The 20,008-nt window shown below is 42.4% G+C and overlaps 2 protein-coding genes across 4 annotated transcripts in view; one reads left to right on the top strand and one right to left on the bottom strand.

Annotated features, from left to right (window-relative positions):
- The window catches only part of slc15a4 (solute carrier family 15 member 4), a 44,752-nt gene extending 33,459 nt beyond the window's left edge, over positions 1 to 11,293 (bottom strand). Inside the window, exons 1-5 of one of the 3 annotated variants that reach the window (XM_053679299.1) lie at positions 11,030 to 11,293; positions 9,246 to 9,886; positions 5,887 to 6,176; positions 4,622 to 4,763; positions 1,911 to 1,991 (exon numbers count right to left, since the gene is read on the bottom strand). In XM_053679299.1, coding sequence (XP_053535274.1) covers positions 1,911 to 1,991; positions 4,622 to 4,763; positions 5,887 to 6,176; positions 9,246 to 9,818 — 1,086 coding nt within the window. In that variant the 5' untranslated portion in view covers positions 9,819 to 9,886; positions 11,030 to 11,293. The remainder of the gene's footprint in view (positions 1 to 1,910; positions 1,992 to 4,621; positions 4,764 to 5,886; positions 6,177 to 9,245; positions 9,887 to 11,029) is intronic. The other 2 variants (XM_053679300.1, XM_053679302.1) reach the window with 2 other exon arrangements.
- Positions 11,294 to 12,463: 1,170 nt separating this feature from the next.
- Positions 12,464 to 19,738, top strand: glt1d1 (glycosyltransferase 1 domain containing 1; the record flags this gene model as incomplete). The annotated part of the gene is given in 6 exon segments (XM_053679303.1): positions 12,464 to 12,721; positions 14,007 to 14,161; positions 14,381 to 14,486; positions 17,793 to 17,844; positions 19,544 to 19,580; positions 19,682 to 19,738. Coding segments are annotated over 6 exon segments (475 nt in total), but the record flags the coding sequence as incomplete, so codon positions are not given.
- Between the last annotated feature and the right edge of the window lie 270 nt (positions 19,739 to 20,008).

Genomic DNA, 20,008 nt, shown 5'->3' with positions numbered 1-20,008 from the left:
CATCAAATCTCCTCGAGCTGTCGCGTCTCATCTCTCCGTCCCACCCCCGCTCCACAATATCCCTCTGCACGCCGCACGCCGGAATCGCAGAACAGAACCCCGTACGGTGCGGAGCGATGAAAAAGAATTTAAAACAATGCGTCGTTTTGTACGAATCAATTATAGAAACCGAGCGAATTAAAACTTTAAGAGACAATCTGTCCGGCGGGGTGCCAAAACTAATCATCACGGCTCGAGCTCGGCTTTCACGGAACGGTCGTCAGCTGGGAGGGACTGTCGGAGGGACCATGTGATGCCGCTTAAAATCGACCCAGAATAAGGAACCTGGTGTTTAAACCAGACCAAAAAAAAACGCTCCCTTAAATTAAAGTAGGTTTTTTTTTACCCCCCTCCTGTTTCAGTTCCTGATCCTCGTTCTCCACTTCCTCTACTCGACCTTCACCGTGTGACCGATCACACCGCGATAACGTCCCACCGAGAGACGCCGAGCTCACGCGGACGTCGTCGGAGAATCGCAGAGACTGAGAAATAAGCGCGAACGTAAACGTAGCTTCTCGTCTCCCTCCTGTCCCGAGAACGCCCGAGGAGACGCTTTCGTCCTTCCTGAGAAGCAGCGTTTATCGTTTATAACACGCCGTCGTCTTTATTTAGATCATTCCGGTTTCGTTTTCGGCATCTGCGTCAAGTTATTTGCCGGTTTAAAGCGGATTTTTGAGGGCACGGGCGCGACGGCACCACCTACAGGCGCAAAAATACGCGAGAGTAACCGAACCGGCGTGTTCCGATTTGTCCGGCGTTGCAGATCGCAAACACACGAATCAAAAAAAAAAGTATTATTATTTAAATTCCTCGCACACCCATTAGTCCTTTTACGGAGTACTGGAAGCGCCGAGTCTGAATCGGTCGTGTTTTGATTCACTTCCGACAGGCGAGTCGATTCGGAGTCGAAATCGGTTTCTCGCTCGAGTCGACTCGGCCGCTCTCGGACCTGAACGCGATCGCCGCGTTCTCACCTGCCTGAAGAACCGCGCCGAGCGGGTTCCGTTCAAACCCGGCTAGACTAAACAGGGCGTGTGTGAAAGAACCCGCAGGATCCAAACAGTAAACGAATCACGAATCAACAATAAACGCTTACACATCGTCACAGACGACGCTGACCGCCGATTAACGAACGGACGCACGGGACGTGGGCCAACGTTTCTGAGTTAATCCTGCGAACGTGGTTACAGTAACACACCGCCTGAGCAGCAACTGTTCACACACTCCATCTGTACGGTCTGATGCAACGGAGGAGAAAAAAAATTCTCAGCTGGACGTCCGAAATCTCTGCCCATGACATATCTGTGCTCCTGTGCAGCCCCGCAGGAGTGTATCGGCTTCATCGCTATTCATGGCTGAGGAGTGAGTGTGTGTGTGTGTGTGTGTGTGTGTGTGTGTGTGTGTGTGTGTGTGTGAGTGAGAGAGAGAGACAGAGTGAGAGAGTGTTTTCAATTCAGCTACCCTCAAAACTCACACACTGGCTTTCCACAATCAATCATTCTGAAGTAACAGTTATAGGACAAAAACTAAATGGATTAAAAAAAAGAAGAAAAAAGGAAAATATACTTATATTTTTTCAATTTTGCTGTTCTAAACCTATAAATACGTGGGAGTGATGTTGATAGCCGTGTTTAGGAGTAAAGACAGGAAGCGGTTACGGCGTTACGGTGGAAGCTGCACGCTGAGGGAGATAACGAGCTCCTGAGGTGGAGGAGGTTTGAGGAACCTCAGCAGCGCCTTATTCCAGCCTGTGTGAGCGTGTTCGAGGTGAAGACACCTGAAGAGCCCACGGTTCTGCACGGTTCTGCTCACACCGGACGATGATCGGCTCGTTCTGGGAGGCGTCAGGAGATGTCACGGCTCTCTCTTACCTGCTGGAGCTCCGTGGAGTTCTGGGCCTCGGTGCCGGGGATGTGCAGGTGGAGGCTCTGCAGGTAATACGTCGTCTGCATCTGGAACATTAACACACGTACATCACTCCATTCATCCATCCATCAATCAGTCCATCACTACGCCATCTCTAGATCACTGTATACATCTCTCCATCCATCACTACACCATCTCTCCATCACTGTATACATCTCTCCATCCATCTCTCCATAACTGCCTCAATCACTTCATCCATAACTCCATCCATCATTCCATCCATCACTCCATTCATCCAGCCATCAATCAGTCCATCACTACGCCATCTCTAGATCACTGTATACATCTCTCCATCCATCACTACACCATCTCTCCATCACTATATACATCTCTCCATAACTCCCTCAATCACTTCATCCATAACTCCATCCATCACTCCATTCATCCATCCATCAATCAGTCCATCACTACGCCATCTCTAGATCACTGTATACATCTCTCCATCCATCACTACGCCATCTCTAGATCACTGTATACATCTCTCCATCCATCACTACACCATCTCTCCATCACTGTATACATCTCTCCATAACTGCCTCAATCACTTCATCCATAACTCCATCCATCATTCCATCCATCACTCCATTCATCCAGCCATCAATCAGTCCATCACTACACCATCTCTAGATCACTGTATACATCTCTCCATCCATCTCTCCATAACTCCCTCAATCACTTCATCCATAACTCCATCCATCATTCCATCCATCACTCCATTCATCCAGCCATCAATCAGTCCATCACTACACCATCTCTTGATCACTGTATACATCTCTCCATCCATCACTACGCCATCTCTCCATCACTGTATACATCTCTCCATCCATCACTACGCCATCTCTAGATCACTGTATACATCTCTCCATAACTCCCTCAATCACTTCATCCATAACTCCATCCATCATTCCATGCATCACTCCATCTCTCCTACTTCGATACATCCATCCATCACAAAATCCACCACTCCATCCATTAATCAGTCCATCCATCACTACACCATCCCTCAATCACTACATACATCTCTCCATCCATCATACCATTCATCCTTCATTCCACCCATGCATCCCTATACACACACACACACCATGTCATCCATCACTCCATCTCTACTCCTTCAATACATCCATCCATCACAAAAATCCACCACTCCTTCAATCCATCACTTCATCCATTAATCAGTCCATCCATCGCTACACTACCCCTCGATCACTTTATACATATCACCCCATCCATCCATCCACCCAACCTCTCCACCAATCCCTCTAACCATCACTTCATTCATAACTCTATCTCTCCTCCAATCACTCCATTCATCCATCACTCCATATATTAGCTTTGCCCTTCTCTCGGTCCATCTTTCACTATTCTGTGCATCATCCATCCATCTGTCACGGTCTCTCTTTCCTTCTATATCCCCATCCCCATCTATATCCCCTCTCTCTCATACATCACATCCTTTCCACACGTGTCCATCCATCCCTCATCACCCATCTGTCCACTTCGTCCTTCTATCCGCCGATCCATCCAGCAATTTATCCATCCGTCTCTCCCTCCATCTCTCCCTTTCAGAAACTGTTCGGAAGCTTCAGCAGTAAATTTGACACGAGGCATGAAAGCAACGCATAAGAAGAACAGAATAGAGAATTCTCTAAAGATTACAAAGGAGTCTAAAGTCACCTTGAAGTCCCGCTAAATGAGGGAAACAGGTATATCGGTAATAACGAGAGGTAATGAGCAGGTAACGGAGAGAAAGAGAGAAATCGAGCAGAATGTGTCCTGAAATACGACACCACGTAAGTGGTGGGAAACGAATCTCATATCCTCTCAAGCCCACTTGACCATCTCGGCATCACGCCGAGTTCATTCTGCCAAAGAAAATGAGACAGGAGAGCCGTGTGACGGAGGGAGTACAGTAATCCGCACGAGACGGAAACGTGTCTTAATTCTCCAGGCTCCGAATATTAAACTTCACTAGGATTTCTCCCATCTGTGATGGGAAGTGGGCGGGGCTAATCTTAGACGTTTGTGACTTCAGTGATTAAAATCTACTCTTTTAAAAAAATAAATAAATCAATTTAATCTAGCTTTTTTGTGTTCATGACGATCACAGTTCGGTTTCATCAAGCAAAAAAAAAAAAAATACAAATTTGGACAAATCCACAAAAGAAAGTGAAAATACTGCCAGATCTAAAGATGACTCAAATGAGAAAAAACCCAAATGTTTTAAAAACGAGCACAGACGCGTTTCCTGTGAAAAAGACAGAGTCATGTGTGAAGGTCCCGGCGAGAGTGAAAGAGGAACTTCACTTTTCTTTGGCCTCCAAAAAAAATCCCCCAAATTTCAAAATGATATTTTTAGCAGTTCGTAAATGAAAAGCTTTTGACGTAAAGAGAAAATTCCTCAGAAACGTTCAGATTCACCACAGAAATGACAAAAAGTCGTGAGCACATAAAAGTATTTTTAATAATTGCACAAGTTCATTTTTGTGTGCAATAAATAAGCCCCGCCCCCTGTGTATGACGACATCCGAGTGCCTGATTTGCATCCCAGCTACCCACGGTGATCTTGGGTAATCCGCTAGTAGTTCGATATTAACTTAATTCTTTAAAATCGAAGTATGACTAGACAACTGTACAGGAAGTGTGTGCGACTGACCTGGAAGTAGACGGTCCAGTAAGGGATGAGTGCTAGAAACACAGGCAGGATTTTCAGTAGAGATTTCACTTCCTCTACTTTCTCTTCGGAGAACTTCCCCCCGTAGGTCACCTTCGCTCCGTCCAGAAGACTGGGCTTAGGCCTGCGACAGTGGGCAGGAAACACACGTCAGAGTTCTAGTTTCAATGGAGATTTTAGCAGGAAGTGAAAGTGAGGTCAGTTTTTTTCCTTTTCACTACAGGACCTGGATTCAAATCTTGCTTCCCATCCTTCCATCCATCCATCCAGGGTTCTATCTATCCAACATCCTTCCACATGTTAGTTTAGCCATCTATCCTTTTATCCATCATTCATCCATTTACACATTCTTCCACACAACCATCCATTTATCCATCCATCAATAAACCGAATAATTCATCCATCCATCCATCCATCCATCCATCCATCCAAATTCTCTCCATTCATACAGCTATCCATCCAACCATATATCTGTCCATCCATCGACTTTATCCACCCGTCTCTCCATCCCTCCAATACATGCATCCATCCATGAAGCCATCTCTTCATCCATCCATAAATCTATCAATCCAAATCTATTTATCCATCTATCTGTCCATCCGTCTGTCGATCCTTCCAGTTTATCCATCCAATTCATTCAACTACATCCATCTACCCACTCAACTACATCCATCAGTCTACCCATTCACTTCCTCCATCTATTCTACCCATACCCTTTATCCAGCCAACTGTTCTCCAATTCATCCCTCTCTCCACCCATCCATGTTGCCATTCAACTAGTCATACTTATCCCCACATCCATCCATCCATCAGTCTACCTTTCTTTCCATCACCCTACGCATCCGTCCATCAGTTTCACCATTCAACTTTCCATAAATCAATCCATCCAAACATGTATCCATCTATTCATCCATAAATCCATCTTTCCATCAGCCTGCTCATCCACTTCACCTACACAACGGTCACCACAAATAGACATCCACCCATCCATTAATCCACCCATCCATTAATCCACCCATCCATTAATCCACCCATCCATTAATCCACCCATCCATTAATCCTCCTATAAATTAGTCTAGCCATCCATTAAGCCATGTCTTTCCATCAACCTACCCATCCGTCTCAGTATCTCTACCCATCTGTCTACCAATCCACCAATCTATCCATCCTTCCACACTACCCATCAGTAAACTTACCCATCCATCCATCCGTCCGTCCGTCCGTCATTTCTCAGTGCGAGTTCTTACCTGAGCAGCTGAGGTTGTGCAGGTCCTCCACAGCAGGCCGACCCCAGGATTTTCACCAAGTGTGTGAAGGCGCTGCCGTCCGGCGGTTTGCTGATGAACACGGTGAATCCCAGGAGGAAGATGACCAGAGAGATCCCGAGACAGACGGCGGGGATGGTGAATCCCACCGAGAAGCTCACGTTCTGCTGGATGTACGCGACACCGCCCAGAGACACGATCGCACCCAGATTGATGCACCAGTAAAACCAGTTAAAGAATCGCCGCGTCGCTTCTGGACCACGATCCTTCACCTGCGACGAGGCACGATAAATCGATCAGCCCGTTTATTCATTTATTTCTCGGTCGTAAATATGAACGATAGAAAAGTCGACGCAGTTAAGCGTTCAAGAAGACATTATTCAAATGGACACACTGATGATGCTCGAAACGAGACGCCCGGTATTGACCGCGTCGTTATTCCCACCGCGTCTAATCAATAACAGCACGCTTCTATTAGTGAAGAGCGATGGGGTATCGCTAGAGAAATACAAACTCCGTTCAACGCTGCATCTGGAAAATGTCACGCAAAAGGAACCTCTGATGAATACGAGTAAAAAGTAACGGTCTAAATCTAAACAGTGAGGTTTGTTTGGGCTCCAAAACCAAACACGCTCTTAAAAATATTCCAGCTCTAAATACTCATATCAGCTCTTCATACACAGAAAGGGTAGAAGAGCACTAATCCCATGCCTCCGTGATAAAGGAGCTCATCTCAAGCAATTTACTGAGACGAAGCTGCACCGTAACCCGCTCGATATCCGTGTCCTTGATTTTATTAAAGCGTGGGAGTCGAATGTGAAGAACAGAAAGAAAAAAAAAACCTCAATTACTGATTTATCAATAAACTGACAAAGAAATCCAATTAAGGAACACGAGAAATCCACATTTCTAATAAACATTCTGGAGGAACCTTTATGACGTACCATGAACTCCCAGAAAAAGATCATACATTCCTCCATTCTGGTTTAATAAGACGCAACGAGGGAGGCTGCTCAGGGGTCATGTGACCTGGAGTAAAATCTAGACGTAACGGATTTAAACAGCCGCAAAGGCAGCAGTATGTTCGAGAGTTCGTCCGTCAACCGGTAGAAACCTTCTGCAAACGGACTCCGGGTCTATTTCCATAACGGAGGTCGGAAAGATTTGCAAAGAATCATACAGATACATAATACACCGAGTTACTAATGTATTTATACTTGTTATATTATTAGGAACTTAAAAATGCTACAGATCGACGAGAAATCAAATAACGTTCAAAACAAGCAGCGATCTGCGGGGTCCAAGCATCCTTCGTAAATAGTGCCTCTACTTGCCAGTAACAAATAGAACTAAAAAAGTCACGCTCCTAAAGCGGTTATGCTGTTGTCGGGAGAATAGGAGTTCGAATCTATACAGTGCCATAGAAATCCACGCCGTGGAGCTAGCGGAGAAACTCAGCCGTGCTCTCAGGGTGGGAGTTATGACATGGAGTCTCTCCACGATCAACGGCAGGGACACTAGCCAATCGTGGGCATCTGTGAGCGAGTAAGAGGGCAAATAGCGAACGCAACATGAGCGACCGTTCAAAAAGGTGAGGAAGCATGCGTTAGGTCTTCATCTTCCTCAGTTGGTAGCCATCATATGGCACAAGAACACTAAAGAGACCATAGACGAACATGGCGCTCAAGTTTTGTGACGCTAGTTCAATTCCAACCCTGTCAAATGCCAGGTTGAATCCTGATTGGCTCATGAAAGGTCATAATTTAAATAAATAAATAAATAAATAAATAAATAAATAAATAAATAAATACACCATATTTCAGCGTGATACGTCTGACAATTCCTGTGAAAGAAGTTCTCCATAACTCCACCCACACCGCTATGGATCTTGTCTTAAAGACGGCTTTCAGGTTGGTATCCGAATCCATGCAGCCAATCAGCTGCTTGAATAAGTCAAGCTCCGCCCTGCTAGGTTTGGTGGTCGTGTCGGACGTGTCGTTTACGAACGAACATGTTTAATAATTAATGAGGTTGAAACTCTAAGCATTTATGAAGATGAAGCAGAAATCCAAGGACAACTCTGCAAGAGGATGATTTGCATATTAGGCAAATTGTGGGTGGAGCTAAAATGGTCAAAATGACTCACTTGTTCACACTAAGCCAAAAAATCTAATCAGATTTATAAAAAAAAAAAAAAAAAAACACGTTTCAGTACTGGACATAAAACATGGCTGGCTTTGTTAGAGACCGGGAAGTGGCTCCAAACAGACGGTCACACTTGTTTCGATCTTGTGATTGTCCTGGCTTTTTTTTCTTCTTCTTTTGTTCGCTGCCTCTAATCAGAAATAATGTCTGGTACGCTTCTCCTCGGCGGATTCATGAAATGAAACCGAAAAAAGTTTACGCAACTACATCAGAAACACTGCACGCAGCCTGTCTCAGCTTCGTACAGCATTCAGGAGCGTTCCTTTGATGTTAATACAAGATCGAGAGAATCAGGAGTCGAATGAAGATTCGATTCACGTCGTGGTGCTGCTTTCCGCAAAAATATATTCGGCACTCTACTTGCTTTACTTTTCTGGTTTCATGAAAGCTGCAGAACTTGATAGTGCTACTAAAAATAATAATAATAATAATAATAATAATAATAATAATAATAATAGATAGATAGATAGATGAAGAAATATAATATACAAACAATAATATTAGCTATTGATAAAAATCTAAATCGATAAAAATAGAAATAAACTGACTAAACCGTAAAAGCGGCTAAAATATTTCAGTTACTGTAAGCTACTATAAATAAAATAAATAAATAAATAAATAAATAAATTTAAATTGTGGCGTGGGGGACGGGTGACTTGGACATACAAATGGCAAGTGTTATTGCATCATTAAATGCAACAGCCAATCAGGTTCAAATATGCAAATGCAGCGATTACTACACCAGTTTACCGGGTTATGGAAGGGGGAGGGGTGTTTCCAATTTGCATAATCATTAATCATTAAATATGAATTCGACATCCATAAAATTTTGCACCGCAAATTAAAAGATAAAATTTTTTAAGACCTTTAATATGAATTTGTCAGACTGTTTATTTAAACTGATCATTTTTTAAAGATCATTAATCAGCGCCTTGTGGAAGGGTAAAACATGGAGCACGCTGGGCGGATTTGGAGATTAACACGAATAACAGAATATTCTCAGCTCTGGAAGGAACAGGCTTCATTATTCCAGACTTTCCAAACTTGCGCAACTTTGGAAACCTCAGCAAGACCGAGCGTGATTAATTCCTGAATCGGTCGCTGACCCGGAGTCTCGAGAGCTCAGAGTCCGTTACCTGATCCGCTCCGAACGGCGTGATGTTGGACTTCACCGCTCCCACGCCCAGGGCCACCAGGACCAGGCCCGTGTAGATCACAGGACCGCAGTAGGCCTGCCGCGTCGGGCAGCTCACGTTGGCAGGAAGTGGCGCGCTCGTGTTATAACACTCGACCGGCTGGACAGGAAACCCCATCTCCTCCCCGCACAGAGCCACCCGAGTGTTATCGCTGGACACGAAGGGGAACAGCAGCATGCCGAGTAAATACAAGATGAAACTCCCCGCGATGGTCCAGAACTTTCCCAGGCAGGCGTCGGCCAACCAGCCGCCGAACGGAGACACCAGATACGTGACGCCCATGAAGATGAGCGGCGTCTGGCTGGCTAGCGTTCCCTCCCAGTAAAACGGGCTGCTGTTGAGGAACAGCACCAGGTTCGAGGTGATGCCGTAGAACGCCACGCGCTCCAGAGACTCGGCCAGCAGGATGGCGGCGCACGCCAGGCGACGCCCTCGGAAAATCGACTCCGGCCTGTAATGAGTCCCCGTGCTGTCCAAAAGAGGAGTGCTCTCGTTTACGTCCGCATTGGACATGACGTGTGCCGCCGGGGGTCTTCTATAGGAACCAAAGACGTCTCTTCAGAGGAACCCTGAAAGAAAAACTGCACCACAGCAACGTGCCAACGATTACACTCTTATTCATTAAAGAATAAACACAGCATACTTTTTATCCATTTATAGTTACGTTTAACATTGTGGAACCGCCATAAAAACACGTTACTTCCTGTTCTCACGTACGTTACAGCGGCTGTAAACACTCGTTCCCTCGCCGTCCCTCTCTTTCTTCCCTCTATGAAGTCTCACAGCTCGTCATGTTAGCGACGAGGAGATCAGACTTTACAGTCACGGCGTTACCTCGGACTCTTACAAAGCGCCGACACTGGAGACTCCTTCCGTTCACGTTACAGAAACCTCTCCACACAGAACACTCTCACTGTCGAAGTGCTCGTTAATATTCATATCGATATAAACCTGTGATCTGGAGCTGCACTACTGTCAGAGCTGCTGTTACAGAAAACTCAACACCTTCCGACCAATCAGAGTCGAGAATTCAGGTTGATCTACAACCTCAAATCCGAGAAAGTTGGGACGCTGTGAGAAACGTAAATAGACACAGGACGCGACGATTTGCGAATCTCATGAACCTCAAGCGTTATTTATTTACGACAGAACACAGGAAACATATCAAAATGTTGAAACTGAACAATTTTAAGGAAATAAAAATGTTTTTTTATTTACATTTCACACAGCGTCCCAACTTTTTTGGACCCGGAGTCGTAAGAATCGCTTTATCATAGAGGTCTGTCACTTCTGATTCTTAACCTGGGAAACACTCAGCACGTCTAATCGGATGGATCATAAATATTCATCAGCTGGTTGTTGAATATTTAAATATATGAGAATATGATTAATATTTGATAATAGACAGAAACATGTTTACTGAATGTCGGGGAATCAGACACTTTTAAAGAAGTGTATCATTTACTCTCTGTCATTCTGAGAGTGTGTTATTGCTCATATTCAGAGGATATGGTTAATCTTTAGTCACCATGGAGTTAGTAAACAGATGAATCATGTTTGTTTTTATCTGTAAAGATCATCACAATATCACCAAACACAACTCAGAGGAACAGTACTGGGCTTTCTGATCAGCTGTTCCTGTGTTGCAACTCTAACTCGTGATTACTGTATCACACACACACACACACACACACACACACACACACACTGCATGTGAACATTACCTGAATCACACACACTCTCTCAGTCTGACAGTTCAGCCATCCACCCGCCTGCTGTTGAACTCCTCCACCGAGCTCCTGCTCAACATTTCAGCTGAAACTCTACAGACTAATCCCCGAGCACTAGTTCACTGTCCCCGAGATCAGATGTGTGTGTGTGTGTGTGTGTGTGTGTGTGTGACACAAACCGCTATCACGGGTTCTAATCCGCCTACAGCCGAGTTATAAACACTGCGGATTCACTCAGCTCACTGTTACACCACCAATCTCAGATCATCCGCTTCATATAAACACCACACAGGGGTCGTTACGCGCTCACGCTGACCAATGGCGTGGCGCCCTGGGAGCACGTGACGCTCTCACTTCCGTGTCGCTCAATGTTTACCTCATCACAGCGTCCTTTACTTTTCTCTTTTTTCCTCTACATATCTGCTATTTTCCTCTTTTCTTTTCATTCCTTCTTTCTTTTAATAGTTTCGAAGTTCTTTTATTTCTCATTTCTCTTCCTTTCCCCCCCGTCTCTCTATATTTTATAATATATACAACAACCTAATAAAATAATCACACAACCTCTCATTTCTTTTCTGTTAATAACCACTTGGCAAGTTTTTTCTTTCTTTTCTTTTTTTTTTATTGAGTGTTGATTGCTATAAGCAACAATATACACACCTTGTTTCTGTTTATTCTGATTATGATTTATTTAAAGATTAGCGGTTCAGTGCTGTATAGGCGCTTATATTAATTATAAATGCTATTTAAAAGGTTTTAAATAAAATGTGTTCAATCAGGCAATAAGACATCATATTAAAATATTAAATAAAAAAGAAACAAAACCACAACAGTGACACAGATAATAAAAAAGACAGTTTGTTTAAAATAATTTTAAAATATGAGGTCAGAAGTCATTTTTAAAAGCAAACATATTTAGTATGTTGTAAAAGGGATATTAATTATGACATGTGATTGGGTTATTTTCTATTTTCGATATAGACTGGTTTATTATTGCTATTAAAATCTTTATAGTGTGAAAAAAATAATTAAAAAAAAAAACTAATTAAATTCATGCCTACATTTCATTATCACAAAAAGAGGTAAAACTTTGTCACTGTCTATTACACCGATATTATTATGTCACTGTAAATGATATTTAATAACAGACTTGCGATATAACTTCAGTTTCAAATTAAATAATTATAAACAACTTTTATTTGGTTATATCATAGAGGTTATAGTTTTGTTTACCGGGTATTGAACAGGAACTAATCGGACCTATTTCTTGTTTCCCGACGAACGCTATCTCGAACGGACCCGTGCTAAAAGCAAACTACACGTTTACGTACCCGTATTCATACATGTCCCGCCTTCTTGTCTATGATTGGCTATCTGTATCACGCCTCCTCGCAGAGATTGGCTAGTAGGGCATCAATTATCAAAAGCAAACTTCCGGGTTTATTCGAATATGGGTAGGTAAAGAAAATAATACGAAAAGTAAATATCCGTGTAAATATATAGCACCGGTGTCCTTGTTGTACAGGAAAAGATTATTAAACAGAGCAGCCTTTGTTTATACTATTTCAACTGTAAAATTGGAATTTATTTCAGCTTTATATCGCGATACCGTGGAGAAATGAGAATACTGTTCCTAGCTTGCCTCAGTCCCAAAACTGGGAACTGTACTACTGCCGAAAGGATAAGGTAAAGCAGCAGGTTTTATTTTATTTATTAAATTAAAAACCTTTACGAGAGCAGACAAATTAATCCATTTCATGTTGAATACTCGGGAAAGATGGAAGAAGAAAATATGCTTTGAAAATATAATCCCGGAAGTGACAGTTTAATGTATAAAAAGCGCAAAATAGCAAATCAAATACAAACAGAACCAAAATCAACTCTCATTTATTACTTAAAGAGAGAAAAAAAAATAACAGTATATTAATCTTTCGTCGGCTTTAAAGATCTCAGAAACTGTTGTTGTCAGGGGGCGTGGCTTTACAGTTGCTCGTTGGCAGGGGATGTACTTATAAGGTTCCATTGCTTACAGGGGCGTGGCCTGTTGCATAGGAAACCAAAACGAACAAAAAAAAAACCCCAAAAGGTCTTGCTGTTTGTAGTGAAATCTAATTATTACGTGATTCATGCAGACCCGGAGTCATTAGGTCCTGTTAATCATTATTACAATAATATGCAGTTATTAGATTACTTTACACACGCAAACAATATCAATCTTTTAGTAAAGCTGTGCAGAAATGTGTGTGCAGGCCAAACCGAACTAAAATACCTCCTATATTTACAAAATATCTCTGATTTTCTTTGTACTCGGTTTGATGAATGCCGATCAACCGTAAATTATCATGCATGTATATTGGATAATTGATTTACGTTTAACCACGCCCACAAAACCCCATAAAAGGTGAGCGGAAAATGACACAACGAATCGATGAGAGCGTGCCTCCTAAGCACAGCATGTACTGAATCTTCCAGTAATGCAGCTCGGCTACCGCAGACACACCCTGCCTCTTTCTCCTTTTACAGGGCGCCATTACTTTTGTCCTAATTAAGTGCCGACCCTTATTTTTCTCTCTTTCTCATTTTTCTTTCTTTTAAGTCACTCATGAAATGATTGAAATGTCAATTAAAATTGTGTGTATAATTTAAATAAATAACTGATTTAAACGTGACCGTGTAATCTGTAAATAAAATCATAAAGACTGTATTTATATTATTATACGGTGTGTTTCAAACGTTACATCTGAAACTTTTGATAATGTTCTGTGCTAGCTGAGTAGAGAAGACGTTAAGCTACGTGTGCTAAGTCATACACCGCTAGCTAATCGATGTGTATAGTTAGCGTGTTACATGAGTCAGCACACGTTTTACGAACATTGCAATTGTATAATACTATGCTAATCTGACATAGTTAGCTAGGAACGGTGTGGTGATGGTGTTGCTGCTGGAGTCTTGGTGTAACGTGTGTTTTTAGGGACCATATCGAGAGCGCAGGTCATGTGTGTGTGCTCCGGGACACCAGAGAGTTCAGCTCGGCTTCTGAGATAACGCTGCTGATGAGTCAAGATCAAGAACCGTTTGACGCAGCGCTGGCGATCCATCTGTTTAAAGGAGGAAGACTCCTCTTAGGTGATCTATAACTGCACAAACCGTTTACACACACAAACACTCACACACCAGCGTAGAACAATATAGCTTTGTTAAAGGTTTTTAGCTTCATTCCATCTGTGTTGGAGCTACATGGCTAATGCTAATAATAAAAAGATCTTAATTCATCAGCTGTATCGTCTGTTCTTCACCGTAAGAGCTTGTCGAGAGTGTTGCGTTCTGTTTTTAACATGGCTGCAGATGTCGGCGTGCCTTTCGGAGTGGTCTTCGGAGGGACGGACATCAACGAGGACGTGAAGGACGAACACAAGCGGAGTGTCATGGAGGAAGTTCTGCACAGAGCCAGGTGAGGCTAAAATCCTGCGTGGAGAAAAATAAATAAATCATTGCAGAGGAAACTCATGAATAGACAAGATGACACTGTTGCTAAGCAACTGGGTTGCATGGACGCCAATAAGACTAGCTACCTCATTTATATGTATGAAGGAAAGGCACAGTGACAGAGGAATTGAGATGAAATAATCCAGAATATCAACGTTTCTCTCAGATGTGTTGATAAATTAGTTAAAAAAAAAATACTTTAAAATCAATACTGTATTATCAACCTTTTAAAAAAAAATAAAAAAGTTTAGCATTAAATCCAATGTGGAGAACACCGTATCGCAATTCAAATGAAATTGTCATGTGGTTCGTGTAGGTAAAATGACAGCAAAATAACACTGTTGCTAAGCAACCATGTAGAATTGACGCCAAAAAGACTAGTTAGCTAGCATATCTTTAAGGCAAGTCCTTATATATTTACGAAGGAACGTCATGGTGACAGAAGAAATGAGACAAAATCGTTCAGAATATCAACATTTCCCTCAGATATGTTGGTAAATTCATAAGAAAAGCTTCGAGACTAAAGTTATAAAGGAATTATCGACCCTGTTCTACCGTAGCATTAAATACTCCACTGAGGAGAAAAACGTACGTGTTCAGAAATTTATTGCCATTCAAATAAAACTCTTGGAAATTCAGACACACGGTTCAAGTAGTTAAACGTAAAGACAACACTGTTGCTAAGCAACGGGGCAACATGGACGCCAAAAGCATTAGCTAGCTAACTAGCTGGCGTAACATAGCTGGCAGTTTGTTATATCCAGGTCGGTTACTAAATTAGTAAAGCTAGATTTAAAACTCATGGAAAGTTGAGTAGGTTGTACCATGATAACACTGTTGCTAAGCAACTGGGACTGGAAATTAGGCTAATGTTGAAGCTAATAGAAATGTTACGCATATGGTGAGGAGACACAGTAACCGTGCAAATTAGAGAACATTGTTCAAATTATTATCATTTCACTCAGAAGTGTTGACAGATTACTGAGGAAAAAACTCTAGACTTTGTTTGACTGTAGAGTTAAATACTGGAAACCGCCCCATGGGGTTAAAGTTCAAATAAAACCCTTCGAAAGTCAAACAGTCCAGATAAGACTGCCGCTAAGCTAAGCGTTGTGGTAAACAAGTAATAATAATAATAATAGAACGGATTGATGTTGCTTTGGGGAATTTGTATGCGGACGGGACGTGTGTATATCGTCTTGTGAATCTTTAACCCTGATGTTTTTATGTCCTAGATGTGGCCGTTAAATAATAATAATAATAATAATAATAATAATAATAATAATAATAATAAAAAAAGAATAGACTTGATAGTTGTTGCCTGATGGTGGAGTTTTTATTCACTAAGTCAACATGTTGGAACTTTTAAAGCCACACACGTCTTTTAGTGAAGACCCCCTGCCGCTGTACACACACACACCGGCTTCATCATCAATCCCATGCCCTTCAGAATCGCAGAGAAGAAAGACGGGAGATGTAAAGGACCGCGCTGAACAGCTGAATAGTGACACGTCTCTTTTCTCCCTCGCACACACTGAGGGGAAAAGCAGCGAGTTTTTCTGTTTTCCTGTAAATACAAAAGGAGAAGTGTGAAGACTCTGAAGTGTGTGTGTGTGTGTGTGTGTGTGTGTGTGTGTTTGATTTTGCACCTGAATTGACAGTGGCTTCGTGGTTCAAAGGCAGAAGTAAGAAGAAAGCGATAGCTACACAGAACTTTAACCTGGAGCTTCTACAAATAAATGTTACTAAAGGAAGTGGGGGGAAAAAATCACGCTCGAAAGCTCCTACACTTTCTCTTTCATCAAGAAATTACATGAATGGGGAAACTGGACACGCCCCCAACTATACAAACCACTCCACGTTTGATCTTGTACTTCCTTAAATGTGTGTGTGTATATATATATATATATATATATATATATTATATATATAATATAGATGTTAGAGGTTAGTGTGTAAACATCAGACGTCCACACCATATGATACGATTTTGATTCTTAACGCGATACGATACGATACGATTCAGTTTCATGTATTATCGATACATGACTGTGTTTGGTCAGAATCTGGGGTCGTTAATTCGTGAACGATGATGATGTAGGGAAAGACTATTTAAAAAAAAAAAGAGAGAGAATTATGGACAAATCACCATGCTAGCCTGTTCAATTATTTACACATTTAAAAATATTCGTTTTTTACCGGAGCTTGTTTCCGGCACGGAGGAAAAAATTAAAAAGGTAATTGCGACTTTATATCTCGCCATTCTGACTTTTATCCTCGCAAGTGTGAGTTCGCATTTCACAATTTTGACGGTATTTCTTGCCATTTCTGACTTCTTTCCCCTTCTAATCCTGACAGTCCTTTCAATTCTGAATTGTGACGAGGTAGCGAGCGCGCTAGCGTCCGGTGTTCCTTTTCGTGACTAGCTTATGAGCGTAGTTCTTACTGTATCTATAGAGATCGATTGATGTTTTTTCAGTGCGTCCTTTAACTCAGGTGGACGTCTAAATTGCGATGGGAAAAAAAAAAGTCAGAATTGTGAGAATTCGTAATTGAGAGAAATGAAGTCACGGTTATCTTTTTTATTTACCTTCCCTCCCTGGTGGAAACAGGCTCTCATAAAAATCCGTATTTTTAAATGTGTAAATGTGTGAGTTGGCTGAATTTCTCACATTTTTTTTTATAATAGTCTTTCTCTACATCGTCATCATTCGCAAATTAACGATGCGCCGGAACCTCGTAATTACGAGAAACAGAGCCAAAATTGTGTCAAAAATGTTCCCTTTTTTCCCCCCAGAACTTTTTACACGCTAGTCATCTGTCCTTTTTCATAAGCCACCAGTTTATAATAAATTTTAATCGGTTGATGATTGTCGTCCCGATTCGTTTCAAACGTTGCCTTTTAATTCAACGAGTTGATCCAAATCGTCTGATCAGAAGTGTGAATCGATGCGCCGACACCTGAGTCAATTCGATTCATGATTCATCGGTCTTCAGTTTGATTCCTGAGCCATTTTTGTGAATCGTAGGTGATTTAATTCATTAAACACTAAATTCGATTCTGATGCACTTTAACTCATCCAGTGTTGTTTACTGACACTGTTTAATGTTTGACCAAAGCAAGGGATGAGCAGGAAATGTAGAATTCAGGAGCTTTTAATACATCTTTTGATTTGTTTATGTATATATATATATATATATATATATAAAACTCAGCTGAACTTGATCGATCTCTCTCTCTCTCTCTCTCTCTCTCTCTCTCTCGTCACAGGTTTGCAGTAGCATTCACAGAGGAGATGAAGCAGAAAGCTGAGACTTATTTGGTAAGACGCTGGTGTTCGAAATCCCTCCGTTTTCTGCGCGAAAGCCAATTCCCTGCTGTGAATACGCGGTTCGTCTCTACCCTGACACGGTGTTTACAAAAACACAACAACAACCAAGCAAGCAGTGATGTATAGCGAGTGGTCTAGTGCAGGAGTGAGCGTGTGAGGAATAAACCACTTCAGGACGCGCAGTCGTAGGAAAATAATCGACTTTAGCGGCGGTACGAGTGACGACGCAGAGACCGTTATCTAGTAACGAGGGCCAATTCGTCGCGGTTCATTAATGAGGCTCGTTTACGTGGGATTTTCTCAGGGCGCGTTTTTCGAGAACGTCTGAAGCCGTGCGTCGTCCTGTCCTGTAGGAGCGAAGTGAAGTGAACGATAATGAAGCAGTTATCGAGGAAATATCGACCGGGCCGCCGCCGTCCGTCTTCAACGGCGCAGGAAACGAACGAGGGGAAAACGTGGACTAACGCGTGTCGCCGGAGTCGCCGATAAACACAAACGGCTACCAATAACCACGCCGATTATAACCGTTCTCAGCAACATCCCATAATAATAAATCAGCATTCAAAACGAAATTAGAAGCGTTTCATTGGCGGATTAGACTCTCACAGTCTCTCTCTCTCACACACACACACACACACACACACACACACAGCAGGCATCCAGAGCTGATAACATCCAGGCAATTTCCTCTCTCTCTGTGTGTGAAATGATTCGCTTGATCTCGACCGAGCAGCAACATTATTCCGTTATCACGCTTCTCCCGCTTTATTATTTTTTACATATTGATTTTAGAATCATGCCGAGATTATTCCTGATTATACTTCCGCCTCTTTCCGTCCCACAGCAGAGGATTTCACGTGGCTTTGAGGAACGCTTGAAAAATAGAAACATGCCGAGATTTGTGGGTCATTTAAAGGCAGCTAATTTTGTTGTTTTGTTGCTTGTTTGTTTGTTTGTTTTCGAAAAATCAATCCCATAATTAACAGATAATATCCGTTACGGGCCAAGACTCGCGCTTAAATAATAACGCGACAAATTTAATTGCACGGAACTGAATTATACGCTACGGCGCATGGAAATCACACGAGACGCTCTAAGAAGAGAGCGAGTTAGCGACACTGTCGTCATAGCAACGATCATAAACACTCGTTGAATTGTAACGTCGTTGTTGTCGGGTTGTTGTTTTTTACGTAGCTACAGCATCACTACAACGACGACTGGACCGTTTAACCACGCATTCTGCTTTCTTACTAAGTAGCCATGTTGGAGTGTTACCGTGACAACGAGTGCAAATAGCTAGTTATTAGCTAACGCTTCACTGTCGTAATGAAAACTATTCAGTGTAGTTGTGCAGAAAGGATTTTTTTTCAGCTACAGCGTGAGGAAGAGGGCGCGTTAGAGATCGCGGGAACAATCGCAGACTAGTCGAATTGTAACGTGATCGCAGCGTGTCCTTTTTATGTAACCATGTTGGAATGTTACCATGACGACGAATGTAAACAGCGGTTATGGGACATTGATCGTTTTTCATTATCGTAAAGTAAAGTTATTGTGCAGGAATGATTGAGAGGGTTGACAGTGCGTGATACGTTTAAGATAAAAGCGATATGGACGTAACCGTGGCAACAGTCACAGAGGGCGATTGCGAAGTCCAGTCGTATTGTGACGTGGTTTTTGTTGCTTGCTTTAGGACTGCGACATCGCTGAGGTCCACGTTCAGGCTCAGGGTAAGGACAGATCTCCACCTGCTCTTCCTCAGTCTAACGCGTTTTTACGGTGTTGTCCGTGGAGAGCGATTGCCCTCTTCACCTTCTCCGTTCCTCTTCAGGAATCGAGACGAGACCGAGCTCCGACTTCAGCTGGACCGATTTCTTACACACTTCAGGTATTTCTCACAACAACAACTCTCTCTCCTCCCGCCATTTTCTTCTCCTCTCCTCTATTCTCTCGTCCTCCTGCTGCTCTTCCTTTTTTCTTTTTTTCCCCCTCATGTTTCTCCTGTCTCTTCCGTCTTCCTTTCTTCTCCCCTTCTCTTCCTTCTGTCTTTCTTTCCACCTGTCTCCTGTATAAATTCTCCTCCTTTTCTCCCCCCCCCTCACCTCTCTCTCTTCTCTACCTCTTCTCCCTCACTAATCCCCCTTTATCTGTTTCCCTC

The sequence above is a fragment of the Ictalurus punctatus genome, unplaced genomic scaffold (genome assembly GCF_001660625.3).
Source record: "Ictalurus punctatus breed USDA103 unplaced genomic scaffold, Coco_2.0 tig00006683, whole genome shotgun sequence".
NCBI lineage: Eukaryota > Metazoa > Chordata > Actinopteri > Siluriformes > Ictaluridae > Ictalurus > Ictalurus punctatus.
The sequence above is the reverse complement of the archived record's forward strand: the minus strand, read 5'-3'. Positions and strand labels throughout refer to the sequence as shown.